The 22,937-nt window shown below is 41.3% G+C and overlaps 1 protein-coding gene across 2 annotated transcripts in view; it reads right to left on the reverse strand.

Annotated features, from left to right (window-relative positions):
• Positions 1-22,937, reverse strand: part of ATP2C1 (ATPase secretory pathway Ca2+ transporting 1) — a 91,310-nt gene that overhangs the window by 23,931 nt on the left and 44,442 nt on the right. For both annotated transcript variants that reach the window (XM_027872205.1, XM_027872204.1), the window contains exons 8-16: positions 15,530-15,685; positions 14,988-15,056; positions 13,063-13,138; positions 7,497-7,563; positions 6,535-6,659; positions 5,474-5,571; positions 3,945-4,040; positions 3,767-3,856; positions 1,867-1,971 (exon numbers count right to left, since the gene is read on the reverse strand). In XM_027872205.1, the coding sequence (XP_027728006.1) occupies positions 1,867-1,971; positions 3,767-3,856; positions 3,945-4,040; positions 5,474-5,571; positions 6,535-6,659; positions 7,497-7,563; positions 13,063-13,138; positions 14,988-15,056; positions 15,530-15,685 (882 nt within the window). The remainder of the gene's footprint in view (positions 1-1,866; positions 1,972-3,766; positions 3,857-3,944; positions 4,041-5,473; positions 5,572-6,534; positions 6,660-7,496; positions 7,564-13,062; positions 13,139-14,987; positions 15,057-15,529; positions 15,686-22,937) is intronic.

Consider the following 22,937-nt stretch of genomic DNA (forward strand, 5'->3'; position numbering starts at 1 on the left):
CTATAAGGAGAAACACTCTCCACCCCAGAGAGAGAAGAATGGACGGAGCCAGGTTACGGAGGGGTGGTTGGGAGCCAGTGCAAAGAAGCGGATATTAACAAATGGGTCCAACGTGAGTAGCTGAGACACTGCATCTCTGAGTACAAACTAAAGTGAAATTTCCTCACTTCCTTTGTTTTTCTTGCCTTTGGTTTTTCTGGGTATTTTTTTTTTTGGTTTTGTTTTGTAACATGGCTAATACGGAAATGTTTTGCATGACTTCACGTGTATAACTGATACACTGCTTGCCTTCTGAATGGGCAGGGGAGGAGCTGGTGGGGAGAAAGAATTTGGAACCCAAAAACTTTTTTTAAGTGAATGTCAAAAAAAATAGTGAATTGCGGGAAAAAGGAAAGAGGGGTCTGATCGGTATAATCTTCTCCCCATTTCCCACCAGCTCCCCTGCTTCTGGACTTCTTTGGGACAGTCATCATTCCCTCTCCACCCCCACCTTCTCCACCTGCCCCAATCCCACTTTTCGGCTTCCTTTTGCGTGTCGCCATCCCGCGTTAGACCCTAAGCTCCTTGAGAGCAGGCACTGTCTTTGTTTTCATTTGTATACCTAGGCTTAGCACAGTGCCTGGCACACAGAAGGGGCCTAATAAATGTTTAACGACTGACTGAAAACAATGAGGCCTTTTCCCAGAAGCTGGGTCTTTGTGTGGACTGAGCTACCAGGTTCGTTGGCTTCTATTCTGTGTCCCTAATCTGTTCCACTGCTGGGTGTCTTTTTGACCAGTTGCCAAAATGCTTTGATGAATGATTACTTAGCTTTCTACTATAGCTTGAGATCCAGGACTGCCAGGTCCCCTTGCGTCTCACTTTTTTTCACTATTTTCCCTGAAGCTTTTTTTTCACCTGTTTCCCTCCATAAGAATTGCATTATTATTTTTGCTAGGTCTACTAGGTAATCCTTGGGTGGCCTGATTGGTATGATACTGAATAAGTAAATTCACTTAAGTAGTACTGTCATTCTTCTTCTACTGTCTTGTCCTGTTCTCTGCTTATTTGGGCCTGTCTGTATTTCTGTTACAGGATGGGGTAGGTAGACTCCCCAGGATTCTACATAGGAGTTAGTTATCTTCAATGACTTTTCTCTTTCTAGCTTTTCCTGTTGGATTTTACTGATATTACATGGAAATGCTCTGCTCATGACAGACACATAATAAGTCAATTTGCTGAATGGAAGAAAAAAAAGCCCCAATGGTCTCTCTCTACAGTTTTAGCGAAGTTGCACCCAAGAACCCTCGGAATCAGAACAGTCACAGAGAAGCCGGGTGTCCCCTCGGTACTGGAGCAGCTGGGTGGCACTCTTACAAAGCATGGACAACAAGAACTCTCAGGAAACGCTCCCCGAGACTGCTCGAGACACAGGCCAAGGGAAGGCAGCTCAAGTCGGCCCAAGTCCAGGGACCTTGAGGAAAGGAAGCCTCCAAGGCAGAGCCGGCAGCATGGGCGTAAGGGAAACAGCTCAGCTTTTCTCCCTCTGTGTTTATTTTCTAGGAATGTATAACTCCTGCAAAGGTTGAACATGAAACCCATTTCCTCTGCTCATAAACAGAGGGATTTCATGAAGATGTTTTCACTCTGTGTTCCCAGTTGTGGCTGCCCACTTAAAAAAAACAGAATTTATTTATATTTGTAAGTGAGAGCACAGGACGAGAGACGAGTTCATCCGACTTTGATTACACAGGCTTTAGAGTATAAGGCTCTGCTGACCTTCCATCTAGTGTCTGACAGTACAAACAGGATGATGGTATCTAAGTGACCAGAGGGGAAAGGACGACGTGTGACAATGCCATGAAGAGACATTCAAAGCAAGGCTACCTGTTGTGTTCTGTGCACACACTTCACGGCCATCCATTTTTGCTCAGAACTAAAGGGATATTCTGCTTTTCTTATATAGTCCTGCTGCAGTCCATCAAGACCCATCTGTGTAAAACACAAAAGGAAAAATATTCTTTTCACCAACTTAAATTTCTGACAACATAAGAAAGGACAACTATTATTTTCTAACTATGCCTTGGGGGTAAGAACATAATGCTAAAGAAGCCAAGGTCAAAGGTTCAAGCCTCATCACACACAGATTATTACTATTCCTACTAATAATCATGTTTATATAGCACCTACTATGTGCCAGGCACTATGCTAAGCATTTTACAAATGTTACCTTATCTCGTGCTCACAACAACCCTGACAGACAGGTATGTGTTATTATGATTCCCATTTTACAGATGAGAAAATGCAGGCAGATAGCGGTTAAGTGACTTCTCCAGGGCCCCACAGGGAGTGCATGAAGCCAGATCTGAACTCTGGTCTTCCTGACTCCAGGCCCCAGGCTCTATCCACTAGCTGCCTTTGAGAAGGCCAGTATATTTCCAGTCCCCCTCCAGTCCAATTCATGCTACCGACCCCTCCCACTTTTCTGAGGACCACACCTGCAATGCCATGGGTCAGCAACCAAGGGGAGAGGGTTTTGGTAACCTTACCAAAAGTTTAAAGGACTTTCCTAGGATACTGCAAGCCCTATGAGTCAGGCAGAACTAGAACCCAGGTCCTCTTGACTCCAAAGCCAGTGTGCCAACCACTGATGGCAGCCCAGGAGAAGGATGTCGGAACATGCCTGCCCCACCGTCCGAGCTGCTAGGACAGGCGCAGGCAGAGGCAGAGGCACTTAGGGGTCTACGCACACCAAGGCCGGCTCTAACACAGAGAGCCCCTACGGGCACAAGCCTCCAGCTGCCTGAGGAGGCTCGAATGCCCCAGGACAGAAAATAGGGCAGCGAGCGCTTCCAAACCTATGGGCATGGGGGTCAGGCTGTGAGTGCAACTGACCCCGCCTGGGTGAGATGATAGGGAGACACAGTCTCAAGAAGATAACATTGTGAAAACCAAAATAAAACAGAGATTCTTAAGCTGGGTCTATGAGATTCAAAAAACATTTTTTTTTTCTGATAACTACACTTCATTATAATTGCTTTCCATTGTAGTCTTCTATATTTTATTTTATGAATTTAAAAAAATTTTGAATAAGATTCATCAGTTTCACCAACCTACAAAAAGGGTCACATCAGATAAAGTAAAAAACTCCTAATCCAAAAGTACCCCTCTTCCAGCACATGACTTCCTCGGGGTTTAACTATCTACAATAGAGTCCTGTTGCTTAGCAAATTCAAGATGTGTCTCTTCTCCTTGGCTTGTAAGGTGCTTCAGAACCTGGGCCAACCCATACAGACCCCAGGTCTGTCTTTCCCCACCACCCACCCACCCCAGAGCTGACTTTGCTCATCTGTTATAAGGGTTTTTGGTGGTGGGGAAAAAGAAGTGAGGGAGGAGTTGGTTCACAAAAGCAATGCCAAAAAAGGGGGACGTTTTTTCAACTGTATAAAAGAGAAAGAAGTTCCAAATGAAGCAAAAATGGGATAATTTCAAAAGTCATGTGCAGAATTTATTAAATACATTTTAATAAAAACAACTAATATGATGTGGAGATTTATAGTTTCATATAGAATCCTCTTGTGTTCTGATGTGTATATGAAAACTCTTTTTTTTTGATATTTAAGTTTCAAAATAAAAAAAACTACTTTTAAAAAAAATTAAGAAGGTATATAGGATTTTTCCTCTATGTCACTCATAAGCCAAGACAAAATCAGTCCTACTATCCTATCTCCAAGGGCAAGGTCTTAGGTGGTAAGGAATTGAAATCGAGTAACTTGTCAATACATACCTTCATTGCAAGAGCAATTAAGGCTCCTTCTGTTGGCTTTCCCATTAAAGTGCTATTCCTAATTACAGCATCGTTGCACACACAGCCCACCTAAGAGAAATACACGTGTAACTACAAAGCCGTTAGAACACACTGAGTCGTCTTGAAAAGCTACTCTCTTTAGTATCTAAGTACTTACCTCAACAATTCTGCTGATGGATGGGTGATAGAATCCATGAACAACATCTCCATCAAGTATGACTTCACCTAACTGATTGTAGCCTACCCCAGTAACCTAAGAAATCATACAAACTTGCATCAAAATTACTGACCAGTAGAAAGAGGAGAGAGCAAACAGTAACAGGTCATGTTCAAATTAATTTAAGCTACAACACTGCAAAAAGCAAATTCCTAGAAAAGTATTTGAATTTGTTCTTCAAAAGAAAAACTTAAAAGACTCAGGATAGATTCCACTTGAGTTTAATGTTTTCGTTGTCTAATAAAATTTGCTTAAAATGTGAAACAACTTCTATTAGCGATTAACGAGACCACATCTACAGAAAGGTACCACCATTTAAAATCTTTTTACAGCTCTTGTGTATTGACCTCACCTCAGCATTTATGGAATATTTTATCTAGTAATTAGTAATAACAATAACTACTATACAATACTTATATCATTCCAAACTTACAAATCAGTACTTAGTCAAATGAACTGAAACAGAGTGAATGTGGCACACACTTTCTCTAACACTTCCCTCCTCCTGAGTGTGACTAATTAAGTTGAATACATAACAGGAAATTGACCTAGAGTTTTTCTTAACATTAAGCAATAACATGGACCAGAATCTCATAAGACAGTGCAGAGAGGGGCTGGCTTGTAAGCTGCTGGAGAGAATGTCAACACCCCAAATCCACTGCAAGAGTTCAGATCGTGTTCAATGGAAAAATGAGGGGCAAGTGAGAAAATAGTCCAAGAGAAACCAGAATCCTGACGTTCCCCTGGATCAGGATGTGCACCTCGACGCATCCCACCAAAGTCAGAGAAGTCACACAACTAACTCCAAAATAAAATCCTGTTCAAGTCACAAGTCTGTCTCCAGTGCCATTTTACTGTCTACACACTATGCACAAAACAATCAACTTGAGTTGTGCTTTTAACAAAGAAAGGTAAGGTCTGGCAAACTGCTCAATGCCCATCTTCTTAATTTATGCACATGGCTCTGATTACATGTTTATGTCACAGCCTGCATTCATTATTAATGAGACTCCCTCTACAAAAAGGCACTAAAAAAGTTGTGACGTATTAGCCTCACCTCAGCATTTACAGGACTTAACTAATAATAATGATTAGCTGGTAGTTGTGCCAAGGTAAAGGGGGTTGGAAACACTGCTTCACTCTGTCAGACGCAGAATCTGCTAAAAATTCCAAAGTGAACCATGGCACTCATACAGTACTTTGCACATGCAGCTATTCAAGTTTAAGATTGCCCTAGGCCTCTGGGGACACTCCGTATAATGTGTTCAGTAAATACTTCCTAACCGATCTACAAAAACAATTTAGAATGGCAACAAGGAAGAAACCAGCTTTGCTGATGACAAACTTAAAGCTACTCTAAAGAAACCTGAATTTGTAAGCAAGTTAAAACGATGTGTGAAGCTTAAAAAGAAATAAAATAATAAAGTATGCCTTCAATATAGACGAAGAAGAGAAACCCCACGAGCTACCTCCGCGTGCTGCCCATCCGAAGTAAAGATGTGAGTCACGGTCATTTCGTTCTTGGTCAGCGTCCCCGTTTTATCGGAACAAATCACATTACAGCAACCTAGAAGACAGCGCAGGACCGTCAGAAAAGGGAACAGTGGGGCATACACAAAGGTGTTTAATGGACACAAATAAATGAGCTTGGAAGATAAGGGAGAAAACGACTTGACCACTGGAGATGGGATCTTGGTCACTTATTCACACCTGTGAAAATGACAAAGTGTTGGCTGCAAAGCTGCATTCTCATCACATTTGTTTCTCAGCACAGGTTACCCAACTTTCCATTCAGGGTTTACAAAACAATCAAAATGCAGACTGTTTTTCCATATTAATTCCATTTTTCTAAGTGCTTCTCCACTCCCTATTCATTTCTAGTTTCCCATAATGATCCTATTTAATGAATCCGGGGTGGGACAGGCAGGATGGGCATTGGAGGTAGGTTTCTGGAATGTAAACACGCGAAACTTCTTAGAACTGAGAAATCACAAGGTATCTGATAGCTCAGATCATGGCATTAAACTGCCAGACAGGCAAATTAAATTCAAAGTGCTTCTTGTATATACCCAATTCAGAATAAAGCACCTTTCAGAAAGAGGGCTCCCAAAGAGACAGTGAATTTGCCATCATCAAGCAAAAAGTAGCCACAGTACAGAAAATGTCTCCAGGCAATCTAAGCTGCCCGGCTCTCAAGCCACCTTTCTCTGTGCCAGCAAGTCTTGCCAACATCACCTTTTTGGCAGTATCAAAATTGAAAACTTTCACTGACTTGATGGCTAGCATTTCTGTTTCATTCATGATGTGTATTTTAAAAAGATTTCGGCATTATATTGGAGGCTGTTCAGATGTCAGGCTCTGCCAGTGTTCTCAGGACTGACGTCACAGGCGGCTTTGCTATGACGGCCTACCCTCCAAGGCCATGTCCCAGCGATGGCACAACAAGCTATAGAACCCAACATTCTAAGTTCAGTGCTGACCTTGCTCACCGATTCTCATCTGTTCAAGGCGCTCAGTTAGCGAGACTCACCTAGAGTTTCAACGATCGGCAGCTTTTTGACAATGGCCCTTTTCTTCACCATCCTCATGACACCAAGAGCCAGAGTCACAGTTACCACAATGGGAAGGCCTTCAGGAATGGCAGCTACAGCCAGACTGCAACACAAAGGTACATGTCAAATGAAAAGCACACACACTGGCTTTCTGAACAAATTACTTAATTGGTAGTAATAAAATACCAAAGAATTAGTACTGACGACCGAAGTCTCAAAAGAAAATACATGAGAAGACCTTCCCTCACACTGCTTTGCAGAAAGTAGGGGGAGGTCCACAAGTATTGTGCATTGCACATTTTCTCAAATTTCTTCGATGTATGCCAGTTACGCCAATTTTCCCCCTCTTATTTTATCTTAAAAAAAAAAAAAAAAACAACTATTCGTTACATGTGCTGGCTCACTGGGATAGGGAGGGAGGGAAACTACAGTGATGTAAAAAAACAAAAGACATCAATAAAAACTTATTTTTGGAAAAAGAGTGCTGCTGGTCTGGCTTGCATATATACACTAAATCACTAATGTATAATAAACCACAAAATATGTTGTTTTATTAAACCTGTGCAGAATTTAACAGTAGATGAATGAGCCTAAAGTTCTTAGTCTCACTGCAATCTATGCAACTGCTGGAATTTTAAGGGTCTTTCAAATGACCAGGAAAAGCAGGGGTGAAATGTTAAGATCAACAAAATACACAGCGATCTAGAGGAAAAACTTAATCCTGGTGTAGAATTTAAAACATGTACACAATATTTACTAATTAGATCCTCTTTTGGACCATAAGGACTCGGGGAGGAACAGAGCTGTCCCGTCTATTCTGTAACGCACCAAGTACTACAATGGAGCCCAAAGGACATTGTTCCTTCCTCTTAGAAAATTGCTCAAGATGTCACAACCATCAGACAAAACCCGAAAGACTAAACGCCAGCTTCTCTCTCACCTCACGCCAATAGTAAACATATCCAGGATATGTTTTCCTTGTAACCAGCCAACCAGCATGATAATACCTGTAACAGAATCAAACAGGTCCTGGCCTCGTTATTCAAACTCTAGGGAAGAGCATCACGACAATTAAGGCTGTACTGAAATCTCATGGCAGACAGAGATCACAAGATCACAGATCATAGACGTAAAGCTGGAATGGACCTTAGGAGTCATGCAGTCCCACCCTCTCCTTTTATAAATGAGGAAACTGAGGCCCAGAGAAGTGACTTATTCCAGGTCACAGAAATAGACAACAGGTGAGGTAGAATTAGAACCTAGGATCTTCCACTCTAAATCTAACATGCTGCACTACACTGGTTGATAAGCTGGGGAATGTTAGATTACAAATTGGCTAAGTTCAAATTTAACACTGGAGAAATTACATCATGGTGTCTTAAACTTAAGAACGTAGAAAAAACAGAGTCAAGTATGTGGAATTTATAATAATATAACTTTCCAGGAATGGATCTACTCTATATTTCAAGAGATACCTACATCATTTTATTATCTCAATACTAGAAAACACAATGAATTAAGATTCTGACCCAGTTATGCAAAGAGAACTGATTTCAGATCCAGAGGGGTGAAGCCTTCTAATCAAAGCCATCTGGAGCTACCACAGGGCCCGACACATAGGAGGCACTTAATAGATGCTTATATCCTTCCTACAGTCACACTTCCTGAGACCACACTTTTAAAATGTACTTTGATGGCACTCCAAAATAAAAAAACTCAATCAGAAACCAATTACTTCCCTCAAGCTAGCCTTTAAAAAATTCCAGACATTTACTCGGGGCTGGAGAGCAGAACTTTCCAGCTTGGGCCAGGCTGGGATAGACTCGACCCAATCCTCACTACCTACAGTCACCCGTACAATGACAGACAATTGGTCTTCACAATGGTGATGCCAGGGATTCTGGCTCTGAAAGCTCCTGAATCAAACAAACGGCAGGGCGCACCGGGAGGAAAGTTCAGGAAAACAGCTTGGAAACATTTTCAGTTTAGTGCAGTCGTTTGGACCACTGTTTATCCATAGTGGTCACACCGCCTACCTGTCCAGAGAGGTTTTATTACACAGTTCTGTAAGCTCCTAGTTAGTAAGAGGAAGCAGAGAATAAATTAAAAGTCAATTAACTTTCTGTTCCCCATCACTTTATGATAAAAGTAGACAAGTTAAAGAACAGGAACAAGGTCAAAGTAATTTCTCAATCCAAACAAATTTCAATTCAAACACTGAATTATTAGATATGTCAAGACAGCAAACTGCATTTTCAGCTCCCTTAGCAGGCTCGGCCAAGCTGGAAAGACTCCACGCACCAGTCGGATGACAGACGCCTTCTGCCGCATGTGGGTCAGCTTGGCCAAACTCAGAGAGGCTGAACGTCACACAGACGGCTGCTCAGCAGGCTGTCACTTTCCTTTGCTCATAGTAGCTTCTCAGGATTGCCTACTAAGGCACATAAGAGATATAATCTGGGCTGTGAAAGAAGGGGCCCCACAGGCGAAATCTTAATGTTCACCTCAAGGTCTGTTCTTCGGCAGTCAATTATAAAGCACGTACATTGAAATCTCTACACCTCTGGCCCAAGATTCCTTCAAGGACTTAAATGGATAATTGAACCATAGCAGAGAAGTAGTGCGTGATGGTTACATGCCTCTCTAGAGGTACGAATACATTCACAAATCAGCAGATTTTCATTTAATTCCTTATTGAACCTTTGTGGCCTCTCCCCAATTACTTTATAATTATTTCTATTTATTGTAGTATAATGTCCCAGCTTTAAAGCTCTACAGAGCCTCAGAGATCATCTAGTCTATTTGATTAGGTAAACTGAGGCCCAGAGAAGCCAAGTAACTGCCTCGGGTTGCAAAGGAGATGGGGGGCAGTGCCAGGATCTAAACCCCAATCCTCCGCCTCCAAATGCAGTCAGTTAGACAGTCAGTCAGTCAGCTTGGCAGAGGCCAGGCATGGGGCTCCTTCCATTCTGTTTACACATACAAATGTACTCCTGGTCTCCCATTTTAGAATGTAAGCTCTTTGAGGGTAGGGATCATTTTATTCCGTATATTTGCATTCTTGGGACCAGATACAGTACGTGGCACATAGTAAATGTGTGCTTGCTGACTGACTAATTTACTGGACGTTCTCACTGACTCCAGGGGATGTGAAAGGCACAGACAGGCATTTTTAAACAATAGAGCCGATTCCAACAATCTTCTGATTTTGTAGTCTAAATCAGGTGTCCTTTCACTAGGTGGCTAGTTGGCACAGTGCAGGATGTTAATTCAGGAAGACCTCAATTCATATTCAACCTCAGAGAGTTACTGGCTATGTGACCCTGGGCAAGTCACTTGACACTTATTTGCCTCAGTTTCCTCAGCTGTAAAATGGGGATAATAATAGCATCTACCTCCCAGGTGCAGTGAGGATCAAATGAGATAATATTTGTAAACTGCTGTGTAAACCTTTAAGCACCATGTAAACAATAGCTATTCTTTTTAGAAATGCCATTAAAGAAATGGACATTTGATCTAAGATACCAACGCTATCAGACATGTAAACTTATTTGAAAGACCATGTACAGTGGGACCCGGTCCAGCAGGGGACTCTGATGATAAAGTTCTAACTTCTTGGGGTGTAATGCAAAGAACAGGATGGGGGTCTGTGAGGAACTGTTCCTCCTCGTTGGGGCCATTCTGGGATTATGGAGCCACGATCAAACCCATTCTGTCACTGCATGGGAGGGAATCAGGAGCAGAGGGCAAGAAGAGGTGAATGTGGAGCTATCTGAGACGCAGAGGTGGGACTCCTCTGTGGGTCTGACCATTCAACCACACTACCTACAAGACCTCGGGCATGTTACTGCACTGTGCCTGCAGAATCTCAGCTTTGAGAGAGACCCCCAAAGGCCCGAGTCCAAGCCAGGCTTGACAAGAATCTCTGCTCCCACAGCCAACCAAACACTCAACCAGCTTTCTCTCAAGTCCGCCCATTCCACTTTGTCGTGTTGTACAGCCCACGCCTGCCCCTTAGCAACTTCTCCCCACCACTTCTAATCCTACCGTCCAGGAGCAAACAGAGTGTCTCATAGACCCGGGAGCCCTCCAAGTCTACGTGCTCCATGCTCACCTGAGGAATTAAGGAACTTCCCTCTCCTGGCTGCCCCCCACAAGTCTGGAGCACTCCAAAGTCCTTCTTCAAGTAGGTCTAGAAAAGCGCCTTCCTCTAGAAGGGGTCGGACTCAAGTCAGACGGCAGCAGAACTAGCACCTCCTAAACCCAGAACACACAGCCCGCAACTGTGTTGGCTTTCCACGGCTGTCTCACATGGAGCCTGCCTCTACAAAAACACCCACCTGATTTTCAGACTAACTGCTGCCCAGTCACACCTCCCCCAACTTGTACATGGGAAGCTGAACCCAAGTTCAAGACACCACATTTACTCCTATTAAATTTCACCTCATGTGATTTGGCCCAAAGTTTTGATCAGTTGTGATTTTCCTTTGGACTCTGCCATTCGGTGTATTAACTATTCCTCCTCATTGGGGCCATTCTGGGATTGTGGAGCCATGATCAAACCCATTCTGTCACTGCATGGGAGGGAACTGGGAGCAGAGGGTGAGAAGAGGTAAATGTGGAGCTATCTGAGACGCAGGGGTGGGACTCCTCTGTGGGACTGACCATTCAACCAGCTACAAATCGTCTTAATTCAGCTGTCATCCAGCCCTGATCTCCACATCTTTTCCACAAGAACAGCATGAAGACTCAGATACTTTCTGAAAATCTAGGTAAGCCATAACAACAGCATTCGTCTGATGTAATTACTTTAGTAACCCCGTCAAAAAAAGGAAATATCATTAACTTGACATGGCCTTTTCTTGATGGAGTGATGCTGGTTCTTTGTGCTCAGACTGTCATTAACTGTTCTTTAACAAGACAGTCTAGAACTCTGCCAGGAACTGAAGTCGAGGTAGTTGGCCTACAGTTCTCAGGTTCCAGACCTTTCCTTCTCCGAGTAATGGGACAAGATTTGCCCACATTCAGGCCCATGGTACTCCTCCCATTTTCCAAGAATACTAAAGGCTGTTGGATAGAGGCTAAGAATGTTCCACAGACTCTGACGACTTGAATTTATCATGGAAACCGGATAAGTGCTCTTACTCACTTTCCTTATCTGGGACATTAGCTCTCCATCTACCATCTTTGTTTTGTCCCCTCATGTCCAAAGCTCATTATCCTTTGCAGAGTACAAGTGGAGAAGCTCTTTCTCCAAACCGTCTATTTCTCCCATCCTTTCTACACTGAGCACCGATCAAACTCCCCTTGGATCCTCCTCTCGTCCCTCAATGGAGCCTGGACATCCATCCTTTGTGCTTAGCCTTCTTCACTAGTCTCAGTTCATCCTGAATTCTATCACTCGTGACTCAATTCTAACAGGACTGTACATGCCCTGGCTTCCATATTCTCTACATCTTTTTTTTTGGCGGGGGGGGGGTGAAGGAGGTTTTATATTTAAGTTTTATTGATGCCTTGTTTTTACTTCATAGTCACTTCTCTGGGGCCCCGGTCCCCACACCATACCCAAACCTTGTAGCAAAGAAAAAGTGAAGTGGAGAAAAAACAACCTGACAGAGTGACCTTATTTGAGAGGGTATGCTACATGCCTCGGCCATGGTCCCCCACCTTATGAGACCCAGACTGGGGATCAGACTGTGGCTTCAGTGCAGAGTGGCTCTATTTACATGATGGCACTTATGGTGGATATGTTCTTCTGATTCAGTTTATTAACTCATTTGACAATATTCGTAAAGGTCTTCTATGTTTCTTTGAATTCTTCATATTCACTTTTTCTGGCATAATTGAATTCCCTTACCTTCATATGCCATGATATGGTCGGCTATTTCCCCACAAATGGGTATTTACTCTGTTTCCAGAGCCTATCAAAAAGTCTGGCATGTTTGGAGCCTTTCTGTGTATATCTTTCAAACATTCAAGTCGGTGGGCTCCCCGCACAGCCACACTGGTCTCTCTTGAGGACTACCTCTGTTTTTAATAAGAAATAGTTTTCTTGACAGGTTTGGAATTTGTCTTGAGAGACCCCTATCTGCCTAGGCTGATTTCCCCTCTAACATTTTAGGGCACAGGATTCTAATAATACATCCTCTGAACTCTTTAAAACCAGCTCTCCTCAAAGTCTAGGGTCCAGGTCAGACTACGTGTGGCTTTCCTTTCCTTCTCTATCACAAATTCTAAAATGTCCCATTTGCCCTTCAGGGTTCCCACCCTTTCCACTCCACCCACCACGTGAGAAGTGGGTCCCTTTGTTGGGTCTTCTGTCTTTGAAAGCAGAATTTATCATTAAAGAGAATCACAAAATTATTCCAAATCTATAAAATGAGGGAGTTGGACTGGATCATCTCTAAAGGCCCCTTCCAGCTCTAAATTCTATGATCCATCAACTATGTCTTTCCAATATTAAACACTAAAGAGCAATTTCAGATACATACTCATTCTACTCTTACCTATTATGCCAAAGGAATAAAAAGAAAGTTGTTTTCCTAAAAGATCCATGCTCTTCTGCAGTGGTGTCTTCGGAGCCTTTGTGAATGAGAAGAACAGAGGAAACCATCATGATTAGATTTCTCCAATAGCATCTCAGTATAAGTAAACTAAAATATCTTCATTTTTAAGATTCACTGAAGATTACAGATTTAAGATAAAATGATGCAAAAGCACTAGAACAAATCAAAGTTACTATAAAAGTTAAAAACAACACACGTATGTTTCACATGTGGGAAACGCCTAGAACACTGCAGGTGCTCAACAAGGACTTCCTGAATGGAGGAATACTCAAAATACTCAGGTTACGCTTCTCAACAAGCTTCCCACTGAGTTCACTAAAAATTCTATCTGTGACATACCCATTTCTACCAAATTAAAAACTTCATACTGGATTGTTGCCACGAAGGTGCAAACAGTTAAAAGCACCAACCATGACTGTCTAATAAGGCAGCTAAAGAAACAACATGTTGTAGGGTTCTGTAATATCAGGTAAGTCTAGAAACAAAGAACCTATGATACAACTGGTCAGCCACAGGAGAGACTGAAGCATCTGATAAAAGATTTTAGTTTGGTTTGTTTTAAAGTTGCAGTTAAATGAATATGCTTTCTAGGATAACAGGCAGAGAAGGACCACACAAATTTCCCCAGGCCTATGAAAAGTTTAGGATGAATATAGTGCAGCATATTAAGTAGTGAGTTCTATAGAAGAAGACAGGATTACAAAATACAAGATATCCCTAAGAACAAGGGAATCATGACAAAACCAAGAACTTTAGTAAGTGAGAACAAAGACATATATTCAAGGGTAAAGTAAGCTTAACAGAAGTACACTAACACTATCTTATCCTAGCTAGACCTAGGTAAGAGTCAGCTAACTTTCTCATTTTGTAAACTGGAACATTTATGTGAAGAATATACTTTTAAGGGAATGTGTATTGTGTGGATTAAATATAACTTGCAATTATAATTTCAAAGACTTGAAAATGAGATGTCAAGTGAATGATAAACACTCAAAACCAGAAAGACACTTTGGAAAACTAATCACATGTAACTGAGTTTTGTTTACCATATAAACATATTTCTTTGAATAGCAAGAATATTTTTTAAAAATCCTGTAGTAATCACTTAATTAATAAAGTACCAATCCGTTCTTTAACAGATCGTTCCCCATAGGAACAGTGACAACAAGGTGAGGGGAAAGAATACCTAAGAAAAGCCAAGCACAGCCAAGTTCTGGAAGCTAGCCAGAGAGATTGGGATGTTCGACAGCCCCTGCTTTTCTGGAACTTGACCTTTTCAGAAGGACACAGCTCAGAACAACAGTGGTGCCAACGTGTGGTCCTAGCAAACTTGGCATCTTCAGGCAAAAGATACTGAGGCCAAGGCTGTTAGGCCTTTTCTAAGCACAATATCCCAAAGGTCAGTGTTGGAGCCTAATTGTGTTTCACTTGTTACAATAACATCTACTCCTCATGAGGCATCTACGGTTCAGACCCTGGCCTTCTCTGGTGTAGAAATAACACAAGGCCTACGACATTCTGAGCGTTCGTACCAGGCCACAGGTGACACGTGTACACCACGGCTCCACCTGTGCCATCGGATCTGCTTTCGATTCACTATGAGCAGACTGGTGAGCCTCGTGCCTCACCTCCTAGAAGCCTGCACTGCTCCCCACCACAGCCCAAGTGCTACCTCTCTCCCTCAGCTGAGGTCTGACTGCTCCCCCCCCCCGCCCATTTAACAGCAAACTTCCCCCGCTTCAGTTTCCCCTTTCTTTATTTTGTATCCACATGAGCTCATACTTTCCCCTGAACACGAGCTGTGCAGCACCTCGCTTGCAGATGGCACTAAATAAGCACTCACGGAGCAATAGAAAAGTACTCACTTCTTCTGCTTGCATCATTTTAAAAACCTCGCCAAATTCAGAGTTTTCTCCTGTTCCAATGACAATTCCCTAGGAGAGAAAAAAATGTTTAAAATGTAGACATTCAACTTTTTCTTTCAAACAACTTGTAAGACAAGGAATTTCAAATTATGTTGAAAAAATTAAAACAGTAATTCTGCAACAGCGGTCAGTACCAAGCACAATGATGACCAGTAAGGCTCCAGAGATCTTGCAGCACTGCTATGTTGGGGGGCTTATAACGGTACCTCTCACAGCGTGTCTCTAACAATGAACGGGACAGCCATAAACAGGCCATGTTCTCCAGGGGGAGGAGGTGTAGTAGCAGGGGTAACATTAGGAAAACTGCCAAATGTCCAATCGGGACTCAATTGCTACATTACCCTGGAATAAGTCACGCCTAACCTTTCAAAACAGGAATGAAGAAAAAGGATGCTTTTTGTTTTTTAAAGCCTTCAATCTTTGAAATTGAATGGAAGTGGAATTTGCTTAAAGTAAGAAATTTTTATTTTTTAAAAAATTACCTTTGCCTTGCCACACCTGACCAGAGTTCCCATGAAAGCAATGTTACTTCTGGAGGTGAGGTCTCCATTGGCAGCCGCAGGCTGAGGCGTTGTCAATTTAGAGCAGGGGGTTGTCTCTCCAGTCAGACTGGATTCGTCAATTGAAAGATCCACAGCCTTGAAGAATGAAAACGTACGGAGTTAAAAGCTTCCTGCTCTCAAAACCGAGACACATCAATGTCTCTGGACCTCTCCCTTCTGGATCACTTTTATGTGAGGAGATGTGTGGATGTGGCACCACATGAGCTAGGAATAACACAAGGGGGAAAAGTCCATTCAGTCATAATCATAACAAACTTCACTGGGGAAAAGATAGGTCTTTTTTTCCTAATTCTCCAAAGTAGCCTTTTAGTACTTTGATTAATGTAGGATTTTATATATGTAAATAAATTAGAAACTTATTAAGATTTCTCTATATATGTGACTAAACTATATGCAAGAGCTCTTCATTTGTTCTGTTTTTCCTTAATTGTTCAGTTCTTCTTTTATTTCTGTTAATTTTTTATGATAGTGGAATACTGAGGATTACTCACAAGTTTTTGTTATTTTGTTTTATTCAGTCGTATCCAACTCTCCATGACCCCATTTGGAATTTTCTTGACAGAGATACTGAAGTGGTTTGCCATTTCTGTCTCCAGTTTATTTTAAAGATGAGGAAACTGAGGCAAACAGGGTTAAGTGACTTGCCTAGGGTCACACAGCTAATGTCAAGTGTCTGAGGCTGCATTTGAACCCAGGTCCTCCTGACTCCAAGGTTGGTGCTCTATTCACGGCACCACCAGCCCCCAAAACTCTCACTTTTCTTCTCCCATCTGCCCAAATCATCTTTCCAAGGCACAGTTCTGGCCATTCCACAACCTTCCCTGGCTTCCTACAGGATAAAATGCCAGCCCCTAAGACAGTCATTTAAGGCCCTTTCCAACCTGGCTCCAGGACATTTCCAGCCTTATTCTAACATATGCTTCTATACTCCACATTCCAGCTAAATCTCATCTCTTCTCTGATGTTGTCCTATGCTCCGGGGCCACCATGCTCTCACACAGCAGCCTCCCAGGACAAAAATGCAAACTCCTTCTTCATCAATGCCTACTGACAGTCTTCTCTTTGTAAAGCTCAGATAACGGCTCTTAGGAAGATTTCCCTGAAATGAAAGGTCTCTGCCTCTGTAATTTTCCATAGCAATTAGATGCTACTTGGTGCCATTTTAACTTGTCTATGCATACTGGTGTTCCTGGCAGACCATGTACTTCTTGAGGGCCCTGTCATTTTTCATTTTTGCATTCCCAAAGCCTAAGAGAGCAGCATGCACCCAGTGGATGGTTTGTGTGTGGGTGGAATTGGAGATATATATGTATATGTATTCATAAGTATATGTATATATGTACATATATACATATGAAATAAATGCATATAACAGATCTTTTAAAAATGCCTAGCACTCTTTTTTCTTGGATATAAAGGAAAAGTCTATTTTCTCCTTAAAACCTATTTTTAAAATTAATTTTTTGTTACATTTTCAGTTTTAAACTATCTTCTTCCCTCCTTCCCCACCCCACACCAGAGAAGGCCACCATTTGACACAGATATACGTGTGTGTGTGTGTGTGTGTGTGTGTGTGTGTGTGTGTGTGTGAGAAAACATACTATACATACTTCTATTTATCAGTTGTTTCTCTAGAGGTGGAAAGCATCTTCATTCATACGTCCTTGGTAGTTGATCTGGATATTTATAATACTCAAAATGCTTTAGTTATTCACAGTTCTTCTTCAAACAGTATTGCTGTTACTATATACAACATTCTCTGGGTTCTGTTCATTTCACTCTTCATGATTTAGTCCTGTGTTTTCTAAAATCAATCTACTCATCATTTCTTACACCATAGTGCTATGCCATCACAAACATATACCACAACTTGTTCATCCATTCCCCCATTGAGGGGCATCTCCTCAATTTCCAGTTCTTTGCCACCACCAAGGGAGCTGCTATCAATATTTTAGAACACACAGGTTATTTTCCTTTTTCCCTGATCACCTCAGGAAACTGACCTAATAGTGGTAGCTACTTTCTAAGCTGTTACAGATACCATGAGTCTATATAAAGATCCAGAATATTTGTGAGATGGATAAACTGCATGGATTATCAAGTATTTTTGTCTTTAAGCAACAGAACATAAATGTTCAACTAGAGCAAATTCAGAGCCACCAAATCAATCGTGTTTTAAAAGGAAATGAGAAAAAAAATACATTTTTGATCAGTCCTAGACAAGAAATAACATGCTCCTTTGCTTTCGATTTATCAGGACAGTAATACTTTCTCAAGTGTAAGAATAACCAGGGTTCAAAGTTGTGCTGTCCTTCGTAGTGATTTATTCCACTGAAACACCATCCCCTAGTATCCATGAAGGGAAGAACAAGAAAGAAAAGCGAGCTGTGGGGTCTCTATCTTTTCCTACTTCACTTATGTTACATTTCTGAGGCTCTATCTAAATGAGCCCATGCAGTCCATTACACACACCTTATGTAACTGGCTGTGAAAGATCTTAATACAAACACATGGAGACTGGTTTTGCATGATGATGCTTGTTACAAGGCGCACGCGTGTTTGTGTGTGTGTGTGTAAGAAAAGAAAGTGTGTCACTAAAGCATGTCACATTTATTAAACATATTTTCAGTGCCAGCCCGCTCCCCCATTGCACTGTTTGTATCTTCACACAGAACCCTCTCTTTCTGCACTATTCGGCATGTTCTCTTTTCCAGACGTTCATGAAATTCAGAACAAAACGACTTCTACAAACACAACCAAAGAAGCCCATGGGTGTTTTTATACTTACATATGACTATGGCATAGAGAATTTAAATAAAATTCTCCACAAAAGAAGCTGAGGACTGTGGAGAAAAGAACACGCCTTGATGTGAGCAGACTTCTGTGGCTCGTCCAGGAAGCATCTGCTCAGCTCAGGCTCCTCGAGGCTGAGTTTTGTTAACAAGACTGATGAAGTACTTATGGTCAAAAGGCAAGTGGGAGAAGAGAGCAAAAGCAGACAGCAATGCCCCCCCGCCTGTGAACAATAAATGGCCCGAGTACAGGGCACAGGCCACAAAGACCAACAAGGTCCCAGCAGGTATCAAAAGCCTTGTCCAGAAGACAGAATCCATACTGCAGCTTGGAGAACTGGCAGATAATGCACACCCTCCTAGCTGGAAAAGTACTGTGTGCTTTTAAGGAGTTACATGGATATGATCTGCATCCTCTGGAAAGTCCATCCAAGAACTGGCATCTCTGAGTTAAGTATACTGCTCAGCCCGACATGGTTAAAAGGGGCTAAAAGGCCAGTATCACATTCACAAGCCTGTTTGGGATACATATTCAGTGATTATTATTAATACTAGTTTCCTAAAATGAAAGCATCCAAGTTTATAATCATTTACTTTTGCCAAGTTTAAATAAAACAATTAAAACTGATATCATAGAAAAAAAATGATATTGTAACTCAAATTCTCAGTTGCAATTATAAGTAATACAAGGAAACAGCAGAAAGAGCCCTAGAGTTAGGTCAGGGGACCTGGGGATATATCCTGCTTTGTTAATGTACAGATTTGCAAGATAAGATGCTTTCATATGTGTATGTATCCCTGGCACTTATTCCAGTGCTGGGCAGATAGTAAGTGTTTAATAAATGCATGCTCATTCATTCATTCATGCATACATGTAGAATGCACCCTAAAGAAATCTATGAACCCATTTATGAAAACTCTTCGCCCCAGAGGCAACTTGACAATCTGGGTGCCATCATGGGAGGAGAAAGGAGAAAACCCCATCTTCCACTGCTAACCCCAAACTCACTAGGAGGCCCTCGCTCTGAGTGCCCCAAGGCCAGTTGCACTGCTGCCAAAGAAGGGCTTCTTTCAGTGCAGTGGAAGGAAAAAAGCCATGCACAGAGAAACCTCACTTCTCATCATAAATGAGCCTGTGCTCCTGGCACGGCCCGACATGAACCCCTTCAGACCTAGCACCTCGGCACAACTCGAGGACCAGGAGAAAAGGCTCATCTGAGGAATGTCAGGGAGAAGTCAGAAGATGGTCAATGTAGACATGCAATTCTTCCATTTTTAACAACTGCAAGAACGATCAAAGCTCTTTAATTACACTCCTCAACATCCTCATGGGAGGTTATCTATCCTTCCAGAGGTAAAAAGGATTCCCATCAATAGTTCTCAAGCGATTTTCTCCCCCTAAAGTCAGACTAGAGACAAGAGAGTCATTGTTAACCTCAAATAATCCTTTCAAAACTTGCCAGGTTCACTGAAATGAATAAAATTGAATTAAGAATAACCACTTCCAATTCTTACAACTTGTGTAAATGTTTTTACATACCTATAATAAACACATGAATACGATTCTGTTTTTATCTCACTCAGAATTGCCTCTCTAATCTTCCCAGCTGTAAATGTACACTCTCCCCAAAAAGTCATCCAGTAGTGATTTTCTCTACACTTAGAGGTGTATAGGCCGTCTTCCCCCACAGAAGCTCCGTGAGGACGGGGGCCAGGTCATTTTTGTCTTCGTAGCTCTGGTGCCTGCCTAGCACATACTAGACCTTTAGAAAGTGTCTGATGCTTCTGCACAGACCTCATATTTGTTATTCTCAACAGCAGTAAACCTCTCCACTTCTTTAACATGTCAACATTTGTTTAGCTATTCCTCAGCCACTGGCAATTCTTTTTTCTAGCCCTTTATTGTTACATGCAGAGCAGTTAGGGCTAAAAGCATCTTTTATCAATGAGGTACTCTCCCCCTCTGCTTCTGAACTTTTTTCATTTTTTTGAACACCTCTGAAAATATTCAAAAAGGGGGGAATTACAAGGTCAAAAAGAATAATAATTTTTTACAACTCGATATATCCTGTCATCTTGTTCTCAAAAAAAAAAATTGCTGGCAGTAATTGAGATCAGTAAAAAGTACTACACCCAACTTCCGCGTGGTACTGTCCCCTGGATTTTATGACTTGCATTTATTTTTGCTAATTTAATGGAATATGAACTAGTATAGGCCAGATGGATCATGCTGCATTTATATATGTCAGGCTAAAGATTTTTCTAAGTGTTTACTATTAGGTTTCCTCTAGTATAAAATGTCTACCATTGGAGCCTGAGTATTGATTAACCTTACAGACTTGTACCACCAGTTCCAGGTACATCCTGGAATCAAGATTTTCTCAGTTGAGTTTAATGTAAATATTCCACTATCACCCCTAATCTGCTTTTAACTCAGCTTTATACTTTTTATCTGTTTTATTTTTGTAAAATCAAACCTGGCAACTTTGTAAGGGTTTCTTGACAAATGAAACAATTATCTTCTTCAATTGAGAAAAGTTAGATTTTTCTCCTCATTTTGTCTTTTAAATAAATGGTTCTTAGTCCCAAATAGTTTAAATAAACTTCCAATTGTTTGCAGAGTAATCTCACTAGGGTATAATAACGCCCTTAGTTAATCAAACTATTTCATGGAAAAATAATTAAAGTCATTCCTACCTGAGAAAAGAGAAAGTTGTCTCCAAGACCTGACAGGCCCCAGTCTTCTGAAGGCTGTTTACTTCCACATTTCCCCCAATGTGGGGATGTCCTCCCTCCCTCCCGTGCCAATAATTCGTTAGGTCTGCACACCTTCAAGTGCTAGGTAGATGTTCGTTATTATTATTATTGTTGTTACTCAAACTCTACAATGTCTTCAGCAAGATTACACTTTTTGCCATCATTTCTATGTAAAACCATTTGGGAAGTAGGGTAAGATCTTTCAGTGGCAATGACTATAAAAAGTACAATTATCCAAAAAGCGTAAAAACTTTGCAAATGGAGTACTTTACAAAAGAAAAGGATAAGGCACTGTGCAAATCCTAGGTAGCAGAGTTATTACAATTGTGTAAAAAAGAAAATGAACAGGAATGGTCTCACCATGACTCCCCATCGACGTTAAGCCCAACGTCACAAAAAATTTACAAATACAACTCAAACCATCCGTTGCCAATCCCTCGTTTCTAGAATATCTTCTATTTCAACCCTCACTAACTGTATAATGCTTTTGCTTAATGTTTTAGCATAGAAACAACTTTGTTTTCTCTAACTGTGCAAAAAGCCGGGATGGCAAGAACCAATTAACATTCCAATTTCCAATGAGCTCCTGGCACAAGAAGTGAAGTACTATGTTTACCGAAAAAAAAAAAAAAAAATCCCAGGCTATATGGGGATACAATGGAAGAGAATGAGAGGAAAGAGAAGTATTGGACTCTCTGAAACATCTGATATGTCCACATTTAAACAGAAATATTAAAACCTCAGACCTCCCAAAAGTCTTAGTGTGGTTTTCAGTTTACCAAAGACTGGCACTGTAGGCAGAGGGGTGGTCCTGCAGTCAGGAAGACTCGAAAACATACTAGCTATGTGAATTATACTGTCAAGGAAGCCCCTTAACCTCCCAGTTCTCCAGGCAACTTTCTAAGACCTTTTGGTTGTTACTGTTCAGTTGTTTTTCAGGTGTGTCTGACTCTTCCTGACTCCATTTGGGATTTTCTTGGCAAAGCGGATTGCCATTTCCTTCTCCAGTTCATTTCACAGATGAGGAAACTGAAGCATCTGAGGCCAGATTTGAACTCATGAAGATGAGTCTTCCTGATTCCAAGCCCAGTGCTCTCTCCACTGAACCACCTAGCTGCCCTCTAAGACCTTGTTACAGTAAGTTGTGATTTGCACTGATGGATGAACTTTCAAAACTTTATGTACTGCATAACACTTAAATTGAAGATTCAACCTCTTCCTCCTCAAAAAAAAATTTTTTTAATCTAACAAGACATACTCCAAAGTCAAGTATAATTTTCAGTTATTCCATTCAATTTTTATAAAGAAATCCACATTTTGTTATATTGCCTTTTTATGTGGGACATCATCATTTCACCAGGAAGAAAGAAGTGAGTAGATGGAAGGAAACCAGTTTAGAGGAACAGGGCAAGGAAGGAAAAAGAACAAAATAAAATTAACCCTAAAAAAATCAGCATAAGAAAAAATAAATCAAGATTGGCAGGTACATGCTATCAGATGCTTCATTATTTAGAACCATCAAACTAAAGCAAAACAGTTAACATTGCAGGGGCTGAAGCCCATGAATTCATTTGCAAAAAGATGCTGTTTGTTTCAGGATTAAAGGCCTTTCCTATTTAAAGTTGAAAAGGTCTTTTCCAGACTTCCTCAGTCTACCAGCATATTTCCAATCAAGTTCTACAGGAATTTAAATTTATTACAAACCTCCCAGCTATTTACATACTTCCCAAATTGGACGTTCCTAAGGTAGAGATCAAGAATTCACACCCAAATGCAAA

This window comes from Vombatus ursinus, unplaced genomic scaffold, assembly GCF_900497805.2.
Source record: "Vombatus ursinus unplaced genomic scaffold, bare-nosed wombat genome assembly UNPS02014799.1, whole genome shotgun sequence".
Classification (NCBI taxonomy): Eukaryota; Metazoa; Chordata; class Mammalia; order Diprotodontia; family Vombatidae; genus Vombatus; species Vombatus ursinus.